The sequence below is a fragment of the Medicago truncatula genome, chromosome 2 (assembly GCF_003473485.1).
Source record: "Medicago truncatula cultivar Jemalong A17 chromosome 2, MtrunA17r5.0-ANR, whole genome shotgun sequence".
In the NCBI taxonomy this organism is placed as follows: Eukaryota; Viridiplantae; Streptophyta; class Magnoliopsida; order Fabales; family Fabaceae; genus Medicago; species Medicago truncatula.
Window position 1 is genome coordinate 31,927,937 of NC_053043.1, and position 20,623 is coordinate 31,948,559.

Consider the following 20,623-nt stretch of genomic DNA (forward strand, 5'->3'; position numbering starts at 1 on the left):
CTCGTTATCAAGTGCACATAGTAGCAAAATAAAACATGCACAAATATCAAGTCATTTATTTATTTTTGGAAATAAATATCAAGTTATTTTGTATGGACAATATTTTTTCATAAAAAACACGCCATATTTCATAAAATCGATCTCTAGTTAAAACGAACATTTCTTTTTCTGCAGAAAGAAGTTCACACCAATAAAAAAGGATGAGGAATTAATTTAGTAAACGGGTAGCATATAAAACTTAAAATTAGAAAAACATAAACTCACTTTTGACCGCCATAGTTTTTCAATTGTGAGACTTTGACCCCTAGTTAACTCATTTTCTGACTTGTATATTACCATATTTTTTAATTTATTATTTAAATAAAAATATTGACTAATTCAACACACATATTTATTAAAAATAAAAAAATGGATTAATGAATATTTATTTAGTATATACAAAATATTTTACTGCCTCCGTACCTAATTATAAAGCCCTTTTGAAAAAATAACGGGAATTAAGATAGTTGATATTTGTATTAAATATGTTTGTAATTACTATTGTTTTCAACATTCTATTTATTGCTGATTGAAGAAAAAGATGTATGATAAATAGGGACATGTATGTAAAGAAATAATTAACGAAGTTAGAAATAAAAAAGGGGTCTTAATAAAAAGGGACAAAAAAAATTCTCAAAAGAGTCTTATAATTAGGGACGGAGGTAGTACATTATAAATATCAATATATTATATTATTTTTATTTGCATAATTTTAAAACTATAGACCAAAACTTTAATTAAGTCAATTTTATTTTTATTCCTAAACATGAAACGAATCTTAAATTTCTAACAAAAAATGACAATTTCATAGTTTCACTTGACAAAGGAGAAAGGAACCAGATTATTTGGATGTGTAAGTTTTAACAATGTAATAATTTGTTCCTGTGAAAAGAAAGAAAACTATATGTACGTAATAACATGCGAGAATCTACACGTAATAGATTGAAGCTGCAACAAAATGTATGGTGCAAGTACACGTAAATTAACTTCTTAACGCATCATTCATATCACCAATTAAGTTCTATACACCATTTTGTTCAACTATAATCTATTGTTACGTATGGTTTTTTCACCCAACATCCCAAATGGTATATACCCATTTTTTCTATTTATTTTGTGGCTTTCTCCAAGAAAAACATTAAGCAAATAAATAAATATATGGTAACAATGGCACATAAGGTGTTACACGTTAGGCGCCGCCGTTGTGTTGTCTCTTTAGTTAGCTGATTGCGCGTCTTGTGCAGGTTAACCTTAATAAATAATATTTGTCGATTAAAAAAATATGGCATAGAAAAAAAGTACCTGAAATTTGATCAGTTGGTGCAGCTGTAGGAACCCCCATTGCTTCCATTGCTATGAAGAGCACAACACAAACACAAAGAATCCCCACATTCATGCCCATTTCTATAATCCCCACTTGAAAGCTCTAACACTTTAGCAAAATAAGCAGAAAGTTGTAAGTGATGGTTGTTACTGCCCAATTCTCAGCTCTATCCTATTATAAATATATAAGTGGTTTTGTGTGATCCACTCACGGTATCTCATTATTAAATTGAGTATCCTTTGAAAAGGTATGTCACTATTTTTTTCCTCAATTCTCATTTTCCACTTTTGGTAATGAAGATTCCTATTCTATATTTTATTTTTCTATGTTTACTCCTTTTGTCCCTTTCATTAAGCTTGAACTAATATGGACAATACAAAATAGCATATAATAATGTAATGTGTAAGACATTACATAATGGAGTCATTGGGCTACATTGATTGTATTCTTCAGTTACGATGATGTGTTGACTGAACAAAAAATAAGTTACGAGGATGTCGGTTTTTATGACGTAAATTTGCTTATTACTAGGTATGTAAGTTACACATATACCAAATACGGACGGAGGATACAACTGGAAGAATTGACTATGAAAGGCCATCAACATAGAAGTTTAAAAATATTATTAAATAATAATTATAGTGGTGGAATCTATGTAGTAATATACTCTTCCGATAAATAGAAAAGAAGATTTTTTTTTATTTTTTTTCAGATTTATTCAATAAATGACGTAGTTAGTTTATAGGGTTAAATGTATTTTTGGTCCCTATAAATATACTAATTTTTCGTTTTAGTCCCTCTACAATTTTTTTTCAACTTTTAATCCCTATAAAATTTTCAATCAATACTTTTGGTCCCTATTTTTAAGTAAATTTTTGTATTTTTTAAGGAAATTGTGCAGAAATGTATAGAATATTGTAAAAAATCACTCCCAAAAGAACTTAGAATTTTTTAACAAAACATGAATTAAATATGAATTCTAATTTTTTTTTGGGGGGAGATCATTATAATATTATACATTTTTCTGCAAAATTTTATTTAAAAATATGAATTTTACATATGAGTTTACATTAAACGAGGGACCAAAACCTAATTTATATTATAGTATAGATACATAACTTAAAAATATATATTTTTCATCACCGTGAGTTTAGCCCAGTTGACAAAGATATTGCATATTATATGAAGGGGTCGGGGTTCGAACCTCGAACACTCCACTTCTTCACATTAAAATGTGTAAGCTCTAATTACTAGAATATTTGATAAAAAAAATCTTCTTTTATGCTTAGAATTAGAAGAGTCATCCAATAATTTACCCAAAAACAAGAAGAAGAATCATCCAATATGTATATTTTTATTTAGGGTACTATGTGTATTTTTTTAATCTATGTAAAAAAATACGTGAAACATTGGTCGAAAAAAACACAACACAATGTTTCATTTATTTTGTGAAATTAAAAAGATTCTAACTCATGATTCATGAATATATATACTATTTTGGGAGTTCAAACCCTCTTCATTTCCTCCCTCATATTTCCTCGTCAATACTACTCTTTCTGTCTTTTAAAAATTGTGCATGGTTTTTAAGGAAATGATTATTAAGTTGATTTTAATGTTAAAATTGATATCATTTATTAAAACACCTCTATTAATTATAGTTAGTGGAGTAGTTATAATTGAGACTTGAGAATACATTGTGACATTCCAGGTGAAGGAAAGAGAGGGTTATAGTTGAACTAGACCAATCTAATCATTTTAAAGCTAAAATATCATGCAAGACATGCATTGACATAATACATGATATCAGTAGTGAATTAGAAGCTACACTTAACTGCAATGCAGAAATAAATAGATCACTAAACTAGTTAAAAGGAAAAATGAAGACTCAAACAAAGAAAATAAGAAATTAAAAGAAACATTTTTCGCTGCTGAATTGCTGATAATGACTACGTAATTAGGAAAAGATTGTACAAATTAAACAAAAACTGTTACCCCTTAAACAACTGCACCAATAACATTATTCTCAATCAAATTTGAACTTACCTAGAATCAATATAACTAAAAAAGTCTACAAAATTCAAATTTCATCACCATTCCAATTACCCTTTTCCTTTGGACCTGTTGGTCCTTCCTCTCCCAAGGCTTCTTTTGGTAAACTCCTAATAATATTTTCAAAACCATCTCTTAACTTCCCAGGCAACGCCTTAGCCACATTCTTCAATTCAATATCTAGATCAAAGTCAATATGTGGACCCCACTCCCTAAAATAATTCAACCATGCTGGCTCTTTAACTTCAGACCCTAAATATTCTGCACAAACCAATACATATTTTCCCATATCCATAACATTTCTACCTTTATTAGTATCATCTCTTGCACCTACTCCATTTTTCCCTAGTAGATTAAGGCCAGCATGTGGATATGATGCATGACCATGCAAAGAAGCATAAACAATAGGTCTTTTTGTTGGAAAATCAAAACTACTAGCATCACTTTGGAACTCAAGTTGAGATGAATCAATCCATTTACCAGCATTGTGTTGAGAGAAGTATACATGCCATAATTGACCATCGAAGTTACTTACCCTTAATGTCACATGCTCCCAATCACCAACATGTTCACCTGCTTTTCCCAATTTAATATCTATAAACTCTACTTTAGCTCTTCCAGCTCCATTGAAAGGATAAAAAACCCACATGGCAATATCAGTGAATGTTCCTCCATACATTGGTTTCACATGTACATATGATTCTGCACTTTGTAGATTACCTTTCTTGACTCTCTCTTTGTTTGCATTATCAACTGGTAGGTCAAGCCAACAGGAACCATCAGTGTTAGGATCCTGAGGAAGGTTATTACCATTTTGTGCTATTGGAACAGGATTTGATTCTCGACCTTTCTTGTATAGTAATGCTCCATTGGAGAAAAACCAATTAACCGAGGAAGGTAAGTATTCTTCATCGGAATGTAAGTATAAGAATGGAGCATTAACTTGGAGTAGTGCATCAATTTGTTTTTTACTAGGCATGATTTGTGTAATAGAATCAATATTCTTCAAACATGAAATTGATGGCGGGTTAATATTCCCACCATTTTGAGCAACGAATGTGCCAACTCGAACACCGAGAGCTTTAATTCCTCTATTAATTGGTCTAACATCGTAGAAATTTAAGCCGTTTGATCCCCAAATCAATGTAGACGATTCACATTGCTCTGTGAGGTCTGATCTGACACACATGACTTTGTTGGTGGAAGGTTTATCTTGTGTTTTGGTGACAACATGGCCTACAGCATGGTAGCCATTAGGTGCTATTGGTAGCCAGATATACAAAGAAGAGTCTTGAGTAACCGTGATGGATGCAGTGTTCAATACTAGTGAGTAATCAACAGGTGGCTTTAAAGTGCCATTAGTCTTTCCTGAAATATCCTTTGCTACAAGAACATAACCAAAAAGAGGCTTGCTGTTGGGTTGGCTGTAACTGCCTAACATAGAGTATCCATACCTCAATCCTGTTGGTTCATACACTGAGGCGCCTTGATTGTCCGGTCCACCTTCGTAGGTGCCCCAAACTTTGCTGAATGTTGATGCTTGCATCACATGCAGCTCACCAAGATCGATGATTGTATTTGCGAAACTGGTACCTGTATTTTGCAATTCAACACTTGCTACAGTTAGCTGCATTCACTATATTGTATTGCAAGAGAACAGAAAATTGAAATTACATAAAGGATACCTTCTGGCCAAGAAGGTTGTGAAACAGGAAGCTTGGATGTGTAGTGAATGTGGCGAGAGCGGGATCGCTTTTTCTTGAAGACATTCTTTATCTCTGCAAACAAAAAAACATGTGGTTTGGTAAAAAAAAAAACTATAAGGTAGCTGATAGCTGAAAAATTAGCTTATAATTGATGGCTGATAGCTAATAGCTTATAGCTGAAAAGTTAGCTGATTAAAATTAAAAGTGTTTGGTAAAATTAGCTGTTAAAGTGACTATAAATAAAAAATGACATAAAAGGACATGCTTCTTTAATTTTTTTTAATATCATATATATAATTTTTTTTGAAGGAATCATATATATAATTTTAATTACTTAACACATTTATTTTTAAATATTTAAATATATTTTAAATTATTTTCATCTCCAAAATAATAAATGTATTTATGAATTCAATCAAATTTTTTTATTTAACAATTTTTATTTTATTTTTATGAATTTTATTTAACTAAACTTGCTTCACTATTATGAATTCTATATAAAATTATATATTACATGAATTATGAGCAAAGTAAAAAAAAAACAAAAAAGTGGACAAGAAAATTTAAAAAGCCATACATAGTAAACATGGTTAGTTTAAGAAGATAGTGGGTAGTTTTTTTTATTATAATAAAATAAAATAAAATTAAGAAAAGGTTAAAATGGGAAGAAAGTATAAAAAGCTACAAGCTATAAGCTAAAAAGCTACTTGGATTAGCTTCTTAAAAAACGCTATAAGCTAGTGAGAAAAGCTTTTTACCAAACATATCTCATTTTATCAAAACAAGCTTATAAGCTAGTCCAACAAGTTATAAGTTAGCTTTTTTGTGTTACCAAACACAGCCTTAATGCAAGGGGAATAAGGTCTTTTGTTAATTATTAAGTTCAAATATTAGGTCTAACAAATACTTATAAAATCAACTTATAAGATGAGGAGTGTTATTCCTTGTAAACTTTTTTAGCATAATTTTCCATGTGAATTTGATTTGGAGTAAGTATCTATTAGAGACCTTAAAATTAATAATATTCTATGGAAATCTTGGGAAGCTCGCTAAGAATTAGCTTTTCCAGAACCCAAAAACAAATATCATAGATGCATAGAATTAGCTTGCTAAGAATTGTCTTTTATTTTGTCGTCTAAGTGAGAGTCGGTTGTGTTGTTCGTTTTCTTGCTGTGGCGATTTAAGTTTTCATTTTGTTGCAGTGTTTATTCGGTTTGAATTGATAGATTTTCTTCGTTTAGAGCACATTACAAATTCAAGTAATGTTTTTAGCGTCTTCAATGTTATAGATCCTTAGCCAAATTGGATATTTCGGACACCTTAATTTCGTCTTGGTGTAGGCATGTTACTTTTTTGCTCTAAATATGACTATTGTGAGTTTGTTCAGAATTTCATCATTTTTTATTTTAATGACTTTGAGATTTGTATTTTTCTTAGTCAAGTAATTTCTACAAATTTGATGAATTAATATTGCTTTCAGCAATAGGAAAAAATAATCAATAAACCGTGATTAACAAAAAATATATTCAAGTTGTATTATTTGGACACACGACTTCCTATATTGTATCTTGACACCATATATTATTGATGGTTGACATTGGACTCGAGAGAACAACCACCCACAAAGGAGAAAGAAACAATCTATTTAAAAAAAATAACATAAAACTTGGTAAACCATTTCATGTCAAAATTTGTGTAAAAAAATTAGACTATACCATCCAAAAAAATTTGTTCTCACCGTTAAGTATTCATCGAGTCCTAATTGCATATAGCAATCATTGGTGTGAAAATTTTTTCTTCCAGTGGCGGAGCCAAACCTAATTTAATAAGAGGCCCAAAATATGAGAAATATGTAGACACAATTTCAAATAAAAAATGTTCAAGCACACATACAAAAGGTAGAAAAGGAAAATATATATATATATTTTTTTTTTAAATAATTAAATGATATGTCGTTTTAATTGTGTTTGAATGAATTGTCCACCAACTTATTAATTTTAGGGAGAAGGTATGCATCCTTGGGACATGCCTTGTACAAGTCAGTGCAGTCGATGCACATGCGTCATTTGCCACTTGATTTCTTGACTAACACCACTATATATAATTTATCTTTGAAACAAACTTGGTTTAGAGGAGCCCATCTATGATGTTTCGAATTTATATGGCTTTGTCCTATGATTGACATCGGCGCCTTTCAGCAATTTACTTCTCATTGTGGCTCAAGGACAAAAGGAAAGGTAGAGAATCCCCCCTTTCTTATGACGTTTATTGCTACTTCAGTGTTCATTGAAATTCCATTCTACTAGTTGTGCTAAATGACCTAAATTTTTTGTTGAAGCATGTTGAAGATGTTCAATATGAGATCATTTATGCTGGGAGCTTTGAACGATGAATGTGAATCTGAAATTTGTGCATGATTATGAGTTTGATTGTGATCTCTAGACGACAAATTCTAGAGGACATTCTGCAACGAAGCTAGAGGTTGACACTAGAGTTAGACCGACAAGTTTGGGTGATGAACATGCACTAGCTAAGGCATAATATGAAGGAGATCAATCGTTGTGCTTCATCTTCTTCACAGACGACATAAAGGATCGTATTTAAATTGTCCTTTTGAACTTAGATCGCGGAAAGGCGATTGAAGGTGGCATTCTTACCACGAGTTGATCTGGAACCGATCATCAAAATCTCAATCGAAAGAGGTTACGATTGCGAGATTGATAAAATTTGAGAGAATTAAGTGTTGATTACCATAGATGGCGTCAATATTCTTATGCAGAATAAAACTATGATGGCATGTTGGTGTACTTCTCAATGCAAGATTCTAGCGTGATGGAGGTTGTTCTCTGGTGAGGGGAAATGTACATGCAAAAAAGGTTAGCACTCTAACACTTAAGTTAGTATCCGATTGAGGTGGAAAACTGTGGAATATGTGCATCATACCTTGGCGTGTCCATGGTCATGCTTATATAGATATGGTCCTTATAACTGTCCCCGAACTATCTTGCGTGAGATGCGGAAGACAGTTGAAGGATAATCTAATGGTGCAGAGTGTAGGAGATGTGTTCCTATACAATGAGGCGCACTGGATGATAAGGATGAAATTGAGAGAAAAATAATAATCTATAATTAATTGATCTAGCTTTATCAAAAATAAGATATAATCTATTAAATCTAAACTATAAGCTCATGAGAAAAAATGTTACCAAACAAATCTTTTTTTTTATCATATGAATTTTAAGTTTAAGGTATGAATTTTTAATGAATACTCCCTCCGTTCCTTTTTAAGTGTCACTTTTGGAGAAATTTTTGGTTCCTATTTAACTGTCACTTTCAAAGTTCAATGCAACATTAAATGTTGTTTTACCAATATTGTCCTTAGTTATTTATTGCGGAGAGAGAAATATATGAAATGAGATATTAAATGAATAAGGTCATTATAGTAAAAGTATAGCTTATTGCATCAAAAGTAGTATCAATTGTTGATTGTCTTGGTTTGTGTAAAATGTCAAAACGTGACAATTAAAAAGGAACGGAGGTAGTATTGTTTTTGGGTTTCATAATGGATTGTTTTACTTGGATAAATTACAGTTTTTGTCATGCAAGTTAATTTTAGGTTTTACTTTAGTCCTTTAATTTTTGTCATTTCATTCGAGTTTCTAAGTTAGAAATGCTAGACATTTTGGTCCCTTAAGTTTTATTTGTTTCATTTTACTCTTTTAAATTTCAAATATCATAACTTTGGCCCTTTAAATTACAAGCATTAGACATTTTCGTCCTTTCAATCAATGTCTAAAATGAAACCTAACAATAGGTTAAGGGACCAAACTATCAATTGTTTATTACTTAAGTGCTCAAAATATCTAATAATTTAACTTACTTGATAAAAATGGAAAGAAAAAGTCATTAAAGGGCAAATTGTCTAACATTTATAAATTAAGTGATGGAAATGGAACAGAAAAAATATAAGGGACATAACTGAAACCTTAAAATTACTTACGGGACCAAAAATCTTGTTCACAGGTGAATCCTACTGCACAAGAACACTGCCCAAGGTTGATCCTGGTTGTTGAACCGATCTCTAACTCACTTTCGCATGCATCGCTGAATTTCACAAAAGCAATTACGTTGATCCTTCTATATAAGATTGGTTCCACGTCCCATGTATGATCATATTTTTTACATTTTATCACACTTATCTCTCGAGTTCACATATTGACTTGAGCTTTTGAGAATATTTGGATTTAGTTTTAAATTGGCTTGTTATCTCGCGTGTTCTTCCTTGCTCTCCTTCTAGTTATACTATTCAGCTTGAAGGATCTAGTCAGTTTTTTAAATAGATTTGTTTTTGTATGCATTTGATTTGGACAGCTTGTGTTTAAATTATTTGGAAGGAGTGAAATTATCGTCTTTTGATGGTTAGAGGCCAAGAATTCAAATTCATCTTATTTTGGTGGTTAAAGGCCAATAATTCAAATTTACCTTTTGAGTTGAGTTCTTGATGGCATAATCCGTTGGTTTGTCTTGTGCACTTGGTTGTCAATTTTGTGATGTTATTTCTTTGTTTTTTTTGTTGTTTCGATTTTTTTATTCTTATATATTGATACTTTGTTGTTGTTTCAAACCAAAAATTAAATAAATAAAGATAAAGTAACAGTGACAAGAAGAAAAGTACCTAAAAGTTGACCCATTGGTGTAGCTCTAGGAAACCCCATTGATTCAATTGCCATGAAAAGCACAACACAAACACAAAGAATCCTCACATTCGTGCCCATAATTTCGACAAACCCTTCTTTCCACCACCTCAGATCTCTAAGTTACTGTCCAAAAAAAAAAAAACTCAGTTTCCTAACCTCAAGTCAACTCTTTTTTGTTCTTACCCTTGACTATGATAGGTCGTGAAGTTTGATAAAAATTATAGAATAATTATGATGGTTGGACTCATTTAATAGTAATATTTATTATTTATTTTTTGTGTCTCTTTTAATATGTAAATTTTTATTTGTATTAAGAAACTAAGAGGATCCTAACTCGTGAATATGGCGGGGTGGGCGACCGTCACGGTGCCATTTCATTAGGGACACAAAAATTATTATTTATATTTTTTTTGAAGGAATTATTATTTATACTTAGTAGGTAGTGGTATATATATATAGATTTTTTTTTTTTTAAATTCGCTTTGATTAATTGTATCAAAAATATTTTTTTAAAGAGCCTTGATTCTGAAAGATTTTTTTGTTGATTTTCTAGCAAAAATACAAGAAGAAAGACATTCGATGAATTAAAATTACATCACTTTATTGATTCGCAAATTACACCAAAAATATTAGGACTGAACCTGATAAATGGAATTACCTCTACAATTTTTTAATAATAGTTTTACAATAATTACATATCATATATTTTTTTATTTATAAATTTACAGAAGAAACTTGATTGAATTGCAACATCATCTTATATAAAAACTAAATAAAACAAAGAATCAGAAGAAACTTAATTGAATTGAAATTAACTTTCTTTTAATGGTATCTGGTAATGCTCAATGCATTACTTTAGTTTATAAAATAAAAGATATATATATAAAAAATAAAAAAAATAAAAAAAAAACTTTGGATTGCAACCTAGAAAATAAAACAAAGAAGAAACAATTTACCCAAAAAATGCAGGGCAGAATCAGAAAAACAATGATATAGCCTGTAACACAAATCTCTTGCTATGAGCTGATATATTTTTTTCTTTCTAAAGCAATAGAAATTCTCTAATTCTCTCAATTATTTATCTCTTTTAATCAACTAATAAGGTTAGCAATGGAAGGAAACCCTTGGGCAAGCTGCAGATGAAAAGAAAGAGAAGAATAAATTTTAAGAAAAATAGGATAAACTTTATTTTTTGAATATAGGAAAAACAGTTTCCCTAAACTTTTTTGTACTTTCTGTTAATTCAGCACATATAAACGTGCTTAATTTGATTACCTAAATATGTGGATTTATCGCCAAGTGTGGTGACATCCTGAAAAGATTGAAAACATAAATATCCAGCAAGCAACTAAAAGAAGAAATGCCTCCAAAAAATAAAAAAAATAAAAGAGGGTGTTGAAATTGACTCAAAAGTTTCTGAATAAAAAGATTGTTGCTAAAAATATAAATATTTGTTTAAAATATATTTTGCGCCGAAGGAGGAAAAAAAACAGTATCTTCAACATGATATCCGTTTCAAATTTACGAGATATATTTCTTTTAAATACATATCCTGTATTAGATGAAAAGTGAGAAGTAGAGGAAAAACAAGGATTAGAAGCCAACAACAAAACTAGGATTTGTAGAGATTTCTCTTGGTAACAAACATTAGGGTTGAGATTGAAACACCGTTGATTCACCTTAGCAAACACTATTAGGATTGAGTCTCTTGGTCACGGAAAGAGATTCGAGACTTTGGGTAGAATTAAGTTTGAAGACTGATTCTTGAAACCCATTGGAATCTTTTATAAAGTTACTCAATAATTATAGTGGAACGGAGAACTGTTATCTCCCCTAATGTATGGTGGTTTTAATTAAGGAGATAGGGAGATATATGCGGAATTTTATCTGGAGTGAAGACCTTAATAGAAGAAAAAACACTAGTGACAGTTGCTTGGAACATTGTGTGCACTCACATTGCAGAAGGAGGCTTTGGCATGATGTCTCTTCATAGTGAAATGAAGCTTCTAATTTAAAGCTTTGTTAGGAGATTTTTCATTTTGAAAATCATTGGGCTAATTTCCTCTGAATTCGAGTCATGAAAGGAAAAAATTTCATTGGTTATCACATACTCTCATCCATCTGGAATGGCCTCAAATCATAATCTTTAACACATCATTAATAACATTATCTGGTTGCTTCATTATAGTAAAAGAATACAAATTTTGCTTCATGGTTGGAGTGGAGTGCCTTTGACTTAGTTGCTCAATATTCCACAACATGTCCATACAAACCTCCAATCCACGGTTAATGATTGTTAAATCTCAGTGGCATATCGCAATTGATTTGTATATTTCCTCCCCCACTCTTTTGCAGCATATTAATCAATTGATCATACATTTAGATCACATTGAGGATCATCTGATTTGGAAGAATACTACCTCAGGGAGCTCACTCTTAAAGATGCTTATTAATATTTCTCACCAACTGATCACTAAAAGCAGTGGTCTAAAACTATTTGGAATACAAGTATACCTCCCTCAAAATCCTTCATGGTTTTGAGATTTATTCACAAGAAGTTGCCAGCATATGAGAATTTAGTTGTTAGAGGTTGCCACATGCCCTTAATGTGTAACTTGTGCAACAAGCAATCTGAAACCTCTGAACACTTCTTCCTACATTGTCCATTTCCAATTGCTTTATGGAACTGACTTCACTATATTATTGAGCATAATATAAATATCAGTTCCATATTACCCATCTTTGATGACTACAACAAAGGTTGGAGCCCCCAATGCAAGTTGGTTATTATTTCTATGGTTATCCACATTATCAACACAACATGGTTTAGCATAAACAACTATATATTCAACAACATCCGAGAAACTTTGAGCACAACCGTTGCAATGACGACTGCTAATGTCTCCCTTGTTGGGAATCTCAAGAGATTTACCACATGTCTATCAATCTCTGACTTTGTGATCCTGGAAAGCTTTCAAAGTGTTAATAATCATCCAAAGGCTCCTAGAATTTTACAAGTGATTTGGCATTCTCATATCCTTAGTTGGATAAAGTACAATATTAATGCCACTGCACTAGGTAACCCTGGCCTTTCTGGTTGTGCAGTCATTTTTAGAAACAATCATTGAAAAAGCCTTGGTTGATTTTTTTTTTTCTAACCTTGAAATCTCAAATGCTCTATATGCTAAGATTATGGGAGTCATTCTTTCTAATTAGTGTGCTCTTTAGAAGAGTTGGCATAGTCTTTTGATCAAAACTCTAAGCTAGAGACATTGGCTTTCATGTCACCTCACATTGTTCCATGATAGATAAAGAATAGACGGATTAACTACCTCTCGAAGATGAGCACCATGAACTTTTTGATATCCCATATCTTAACAGAAGGTAATTACTGGTTTCATTTAATTTCATAAGGATTTGTACTACAAGAACTCGGAGATATAATTACTGGTTTCATTTAATTTAATTTTTTCAAATCAAACACAAACTATAACCCCTAATACAATCGCACCACTAAGAATCAATATAACTAAAAAAGTGTACAAAAATCAAACTTCATCACCACTCCAATTATTCTTTTGCTTTGGACCTGTTGGTCCTGCCTCTCCCAACGCTTCTTTTGGTAAACTCCTAATAATATCTTCAAAACCGTTTTTTAACTTCCCAGGCAATAACTTCTCAACATTCTTCAACTCATCATCTAGACTATAGTCCACGTGTGGACCCCATTCCCTAAAATAATTCAACCATGCTGGCTCTTTAACTTCAGACCCTAAATACTCTGCAGAAACCAATACAAATTTTCCCATATCCATAACATTCTTTCCTTTATTAGTATCATCTCTTGCACCTATTCCATTTTTCCCTAGTAGAACAAGACCAGCATGTGGATATGATGCATGACCATGCAATGAAGCATAGACAACAGGTCTTTTTGTTGCACCTATTCCATCTTGGAACTCAAGTTGGGATGAATCAATCCATGAACCAAGATTATGTTGTGAGAAATATACATGCCATAATTGACCATCCAAATTACTTACCCTTAATGTCACGTGCTCCCAATCACCAACATGTTCACCTATTTTCCCTAATTTCACATTTAAGAACTCCACTTTTGCTCTCCCAGGTCCATTAAAAGGGTAAAAAACCCACATGGCAATATCAGTGAATGTTCCTCCATACATTGGTTTCACATGTACGTATGATTCTGCACTTTGTAGATTACCTTTCTTGACTCTCTCTTTGTTTGCAGCATCAGCAGGTAGGTCTATCCAATAGGCACCATCAGTATTGGGATCCTGAGGAAGGTTAGTACCATTTTGTGCTATGGGAACAGGATTTGATTCTTCACCTTTCTTGTATAGTAATGCTCCATTGGAGAAAAACCAATTAACCGAGGAAGGTAAGTATTCTTCATCAGAATGTAAGTATAGAAATGGAGAGTAAACTTGGAGCATTGCCTCAATTTGTTTTTTATTAGGCATGATTTGTGAAATAGAATTGAGATTCTTCAAACATGAAATTGATGGAGGGTTAGTATTCCCACCATTTTGAGCAAAGAAGGTACCGACTCGAACACCAGGAGCTTGAGTTCCTCTATTGATTGGTCTAACATTGTAGAAATTGAAGTTGTTTGATCCCCAAATCCACGAAGAAGACTCACATTGGTCTGTGAGGTCTGATCTGACACACATGATTTTGTCAAGTGAAGGTTTATCTTGTGTTGTGGTGACAACATGTCCTAAAGCTTTGTATCCATTAGGTGCTATTGGTAACCAAATATAAAGAGTGGAATCTTGAGTAGCCTTGAAGGATGCGGTGTTCGATACAAGTGTGTAATCAACTGGTGGTTTTAAAGTTCTACCTGTGGTACTTGAAGAAACATCCTTTGCTACAAAAACATATCCAAAAAGAGGCTTATTGTTTGGTTGGCTGTAGCTACCTAACATAGAGAATCCTTTAGGTATTCCTGTTGGTTCATACACGGAGGCGCCTTGATTGTCCAGGCCACCCTCGTACGCACCCCAAACTTTGCTGAAAGTTGATGCTTGATACACTTGTAGCCCACCTAGATCGAGGAATCCGCCTGCGAAACCATTACCTGAATGTCGCAATTCCAACACTTGGTATAATTAGCATGCATTCACTACTAGAATGTATAAGAGGACAGAAAATGAGAAACACATAATGGATACCTTTTGGCCAAGAAGTTTGTGCAATTGGAAGTTTGAATGTGTAGTCAATGGGGCGAGAGCGGGATCTTGGTCGCTTTTTCTTAAAGATGTTCTTATTCTCTGCAAACAAAAACATGTGGTAAGACAATTACACGATTTTGTTAATGATCTTGCGGTTGTGAAATTATCATTATCATCATTGTATTTGCTGCATTATTATCAACAGAAGGGAAAAGCTCGTAGAATAAAGGTACTCTGTTATGTAGTATCAAATGCATACATAGTGAAATAAGACTTGCACAAATATGAAGTATAATATAAGTTTTTTTTTAAGGAGAAAAGTCCATACACCAAATCTCTAGAAATTCAACCCAATATAATAACAATAATAAGGCTCGTTAATTTAGTTAAGGGATAGAATATATAACTATAAATTAGAATATGTTTTTCTAGATTGCCTTTTAAAAAATTGTGAATATTTTATCTAACAGTGAAAATTGTTGGAGTATTTTCGTACCACACATTTTCACGCAGCCTCAACAAAAATGTGTGGTACAACAAATACAAATAGAGTATATTACATAGTTAAAATGTGTGATACATAATTATTATATTGTATCTCGTTGTATTGAACACGAAATAATATAAACATCTTTTCTTAAAAATAAAATAAAATACGGTAGCATTGTAAAACTTCACTCTAACCCATAGCAAAGGGCATGTAAGACTATTCAGTCAAATGGATTCATAAAATGAATATATTTTTTTTTCCATTTGATTGGACGGCCAAACAAGGAAACCCACTTTTCAATAAATTTTCCTTCCTCAACTTTTTTTTATAAATTTTCCTTCTTCCTCTTAGGAGTATAATTTATTTTGCATATCTCTCATGTATGTATTATTTATTTGCTTATAATTTTTTAATATGAATATTTAATAAAGATTCAATCTCTTCGGTTTAATATTTCATCAAAAATAAATTTAAAAATTTCATCAATAGTTTTATAACATCTATCCATAACTTTATATTATTACATTTTAATATTTAAATATGTTTTTAAAATATATATATTTAAATAATAGAGGTCCCACGTAGAGAGAAGATGTTTACAGTAGCATATATACTCACTAAACCATCTTCTATTTTTCTTCGCGATGGAAGTACCTATGAGGTAGATTATTTGGATTAGGTGTAGGTTGGTCCCAAGACTTTTGATGTTATGAGCGAATCAATAAAATTGTTCTGTTTTGATTAAGTATTTTTATCATATATTTTTTGCTGCAAAAAATTCATTCATAAATAAAGTTTTTTAAAAAATATTTTCAATAAAATTAATCAAAGCGAGTTTAAAATAAATATTTATATCTATTACTACTAAGTAAAATAATCCACTTAGATAGTTTTTGTGATCCTCTCAAGATCTCAAGTTCGATTCACACCAACACCAACTTCTACAGCCAAGTTTGCCTTCTTACAAAAAACTACAAACTAAATATAATAAGTTTGGTGGCCTAAAAAATGGTGTCATGAGCGGCCGTCTCTCCGCCCATGCTCATGGCGACCCCTAATTAGGTGCTGTCTAACTGGATGTATTTAGTTTATCTGGACTGTGCGGTCTAGATTGGACAGTGCATATTTTAAACTCGGATCAAGATCGGACATATACTTCACAAACATATATTTAATTCCTTCAAAAAAAAAAATATTTAAAAAACTGTTGATAATTTATTTAACATGAATAAAACAATGGCCACATGAACTTCGTTAACATCTTTTTTGTAATGTACTTCATAAACATATATAGTTCTTGTTACTTGCAAAATAATTTTCATAGACCTTACAAATTTACTCGTGTGACTACTTAGTAAATCATCTACAATTTTTTAAAGACAACCCAGAAAAATCCATACCCCACCGTTTCGTTCAAAAACTTATCTATCAACTATTTATGTATATCACTGTCGTATTCTCTGTATGTATATTTTTTTCACCCAACACTTCAAAAGGTATATACTATATACTCATTTTTTATATTTATTTTTTGGTTTTCCCAATGTTCTTATCCCCATATCTACATGTGAACACAACAAAACAAGAACAAACACGGCAATCTCCAAGAAAAACATTAAGCAAACCAAAAGATAAGTAAATAAATAAAGATAAAGTAACAATTGCAGAGAAGAAAAGTACCTAAAAATTGATCCATTGGTGCAGTTTGATGAACTCCCATTGCTTCAATTGCCATGAAAAGCACAACACAAACACAAAGAATCCTCACATTAACATTCACACCCATTTTTATAATCCTTTCTTTCCACAACCTCAGATCTCTAAAGCTCAAACACAACCTTATCAAATAGTCAACTCTCTTTTGTTCTAACACGTTTGTTTATTGAAGTTAGCAGAAAAAGCACATAGTTGTTAGTGGTGGTTGATACTCCTCAATACTCAGCCAGCTTTGTCCTATAAATATATAAATGTGGTTTGTGTTGGATTTGGGTTAGATCCACTCACTCACTCACTGGCTCTCATTAATAAGTTAGGTACTTTTAGAAAAGGCATAGCATTCTTTTCTTTGCTCAGTTCTCATTTCCCACTTTTGGTTATGATGATTCCTAATATATTTTATTTTCTCTCTATATTTTTCCTATTTTTTTTATTTAACACTTTTTGGTTTTTTCTTGGGTATGCTTTTGTCCCTTTCATTAAGGCTGAATCACGGACAAAAGTAAAGGGTATATCATGGGAGGAACAGTATTAATAAAAGAAAGAAATAAAAAGCATGAATGAGTGGACAATAGAAAATAAAAAATGAGTGATGTTATGGAAGATATATTACATAATGGACTCTATTTTTTTATTAGGCACAAAATAGACTCCTTGGACTACCATTGTATCGTTCAGTTACGAGGATTTTATAACCCCTATCTGTTATGCCTCACCCTAATAACATGTGCCCTAACATGTACCTTACATGTTTGAAATGTGACTCAAAATTGATGTTGAAGCATTGGAAAAATCGTGGCAGGTTAACATGGTTTCGTGGCATGATACGATTTGTGAGTTTGTGTTCTGGAAGTGTTACTGGAAAAATCGTGGCACGATGCAGGAGATAAGATCAAGTATTGTACTGTTACCAACTCCAATGTGGCACGATGGGTTGGCAACGTGGCACGGTGCCTCGGGGTCTGGGCACTATTTAAGGCTTCATTCTTCATCTATGCAGTCCGAATACTCCAAAATGGAGATGTACCCGTATCAGATACGTATCAGATACCGATACTTCACAGATACTCGCGGATACGTACCCACTGAGTATCGGAATTAATTATTTTAATTTAAAATATATATTTTATTGGATACTTATAAGATACTCGATAAATACACACATATACTTATAAGATACTTCACATAAACGTATCCTAAAAAATGAAAGGTAAAAAAGTGAGTCTGTTTTGTGAAAATTCAATGGAGATGTGTATGATTCAATTTAAGATATGAGTCACTATAATTGTTTCTCGATTAACCAATTAAAAATTATGTTTTTGGTGGATGAAAGTAATGAAAGAGGGGAGATTCAATCAATCAACATTAAATAAACGTAGTTTTGAGTTCTTTTACCGATAAATTTGTTGATATCCTAACATTATGAATGAAAATAAAATATGATTTATACGAAAACTTTACATTTTTTATTTTGATCGCTTGTATTATTTTTTGTAAATTATGACTTTTATGATTTTATAGTATTGAAGAGTAATCAATGCTTATTTTTTCAAGTATTTTACATGATATAAATTTTAGTATAAATATTTTGTTAACGTATCTTAGCCGTATGGTATCCTGAATTTTAAAATTTCGTGTATTCACGTACCTGTAGCATATTGTATCCCCACCCGTACAACGTATCCGGGCTTCATAGTTCTTCATGTGGATCTTTGATTAGAGTTTTAGGTTCTCTTGAGTTGGGAACATTGTAAACACTCTCGGTGAGTGAAAATTATTGAGTGTTCTTTGGTGAGATTGAAAAAAGTGTAGAAATTAAGGTTTGTTCTTTGTGAGTTTGTTGAAGCTAATTTCTTGTAACACTTTTGTATCTTTTTGTAAGTACTCATTGATAGTGGATTGGAGAGATCACTCTCTCCCTTAGAGTAGGTCAAGTTGGACCGAACCGGGTAAACATTTTTTGTGTGTTTGTTTCTCTCCTCTCCTTATCTTTTGCTTGTGGTTTTGTGTTTTTCACTTTGATTATTAGATCTAAGTTTTGTTATTGTTGTTCCTTGTGATTACTTTAATATTGGTTACTACTTTCCTTTGCTCTACACACAGTCACGGATCCAATGTGGGGGCAATGGGGTTGCTTGACCCCACTTGCCTCCGCTTGTGTATTATATTTTAACCTAAAATTTGATATATATATATATATATATAGTTAGACCCCCCTTTATATAATATTATTGTCTTCACATAGTTTATTTATTACACTAAAGAATTACAAAACTAAGAATGATCCTAATGAGTGTTCTAAGAGCACTAGTTAATAAATCAAAAGAAATAGTTTTTTTTTTTTTTTTTTATAAAAATTTGTTATACTTATTATATTGATACAAATAACGCTTATTTTTAAGATAAAATATTCTTTTATGAAATCTTTAACCAATTATCTTAGAGCACATCGTTGGCAAGACCAAAAAACTACTATTATAATATAAACTATTTTTATATTTGTTGAAAAAGATTGTGACTGATGCTACGTTGGTGGTGAAAAAATAATTATTTATGGTTATATTGTTTATACTCTGCTAGAAATAGACAAATATTTTTAAAAATTCAACATTTTAGGATAATTATAAATATGACTTGTATAATTTTCGCACGCTTATGTGTTTATAAGGTTTTATATAATTTTTATGATATAATTTGACATCATTTATTAAAATTTTTGGATCTGTCACTGTCCACACATCATAGTTTTATTGGTGTGATTTTGAGTCCGAATTCATAACATGACATATGTTAAAGTTTTCATAAAAAAAATAAGTATTTATTGAGGAAAATTAAAATTCAATCTGTTGGGACAAAAAAATGTATTTGGTCTCTATCGTTAGTCAAACCCTTAAAAAAAGTGGGAAAGGTGACAGAGTGCCACATGGCATCCAATTATTGGGCCACATAGTTACTGTAAAATCTTGCTTGCACATATTCAATTATGCACCTAGCTTGAACTGTACGATAAGTTTGCTACTAAGAGGAAAGCTAGGATACTTGTTTTTCTAATCAATCAGTGGCCATGACTTAAACTTTAGAAATTACATGTTTCTTTTTTATTTTATTTTATTTGGCCCAAAATTTGTTTTTTATGGAAACAAAATATAGTATCGGCTACGTATGTATATGTATACGTATATGTATTTGTGCATGTATGTTTGTTAACCAACCTCATTAGAAGCAAGTCATTCATGAAAGGAGATGCAAAGATAACAAGACAACCAAGTCCTTTAACAAACAACTTAGTGTGTAAGTGAAGTTGAACAATGTTTAGAAGCATTATCAATGTAGCCAAATTTGTTTCCTTGTACGACACATCATTGTAGTATCCCATGTATTTTAGTTTCATTTTTATATGAAGA

The 20,623-nt window shown here is 31.6% G+C and overlaps 2 protein-coding genes across 2 annotated transcripts; both read right to left on the bottom strand.

Annotated features, from left to right (window-relative positions):
- Nucleotides 1-3,440: 3,440 nt before the first annotated feature.
- Nucleotides 3,441-9,893, bottom strand: LOC11440724 (uncharacterized). The gene is made up of 3 exons (XM_024777056.1): nt 9,794-9,893; nt 5,098-5,190; nt 3,441-5,005 (listed from the first exon to the last, which is right to left on the bottom strand). The coding sequence occupies exons 1-3, from the start codon at nt 9,891-9,893 to the stop codon at nt 3,441-3,443; spliced, it is 1,758 nt and encodes a 585-aa protein (XP_024632824.1).
- A 3,294-nt stretch (nt 9,894-13,187) lies between these two features.
- Nucleotides 13,188-17,606, bottom strand: LOC11421900 (uncharacterized). Its single transcript, XM_003595792.4, has 3 exons — nt 17,184-17,606; nt 15,014-15,112; nt 13,188-14,919 (listed from the first exon to the last, which is right to left on the bottom strand). The coding sequence occupies exons 1-3, from the start codon at nt 17,287-17,289 to the stop codon at nt 13,364-13,366; spliced, it is 1,761 nt and encodes a 586-aa protein (XP_003595840.1). The 5' UTR covers nt 17,290-17,606; the 3' UTR covers nt 13,188-13,363.
- Nucleotides 17,607-20,623: the final 3,017 nt, after the last annotated feature.

Coding starts and splice junctions, on each gene's coding strand:
- LOC11421900 (XM_003595792.4), bottom strand. CDS start 17,289: ATGGGTGTGAATGTTAATGTGAGGATTCTTTGTGTTTGTGTTGTGCTT. Junction 15,113..17,183: donor ACCAATGGATCAATTTTTAG/GTACTTTTCTTC, acceptor TTTTGTTTGCAG/AGAATAAGAACATCTTTAAG. Junction 14,920..15,013: donor ACAAACTTCTTGGCCAAAAG/GTATCCATTATG, acceptor TGCGACATTCAG/GTAATGGTTTCGCAGGCGGA.
- LOC11440724 (XM_024777056.1), bottom strand. CDS start 9,893: ATGGGCACGAATGTGAGGATTCTTTGTGTTTGTGTTGTGCTTTTCATG. Junction 5,191..9,793: donor ACCAATGGGTCAACTTTTAG/GTACTTTTCTTC, acceptor TTTTGTTTGCAG/AGATAAAGAATGTCTTCAAG. Junction 5,006..5,097: donor ACAACCTTCTTGGCCAGAAG/GTATCCTTTATG, acceptor TGCAAAATACAG/GTACCAGTTTCGCAAATACA.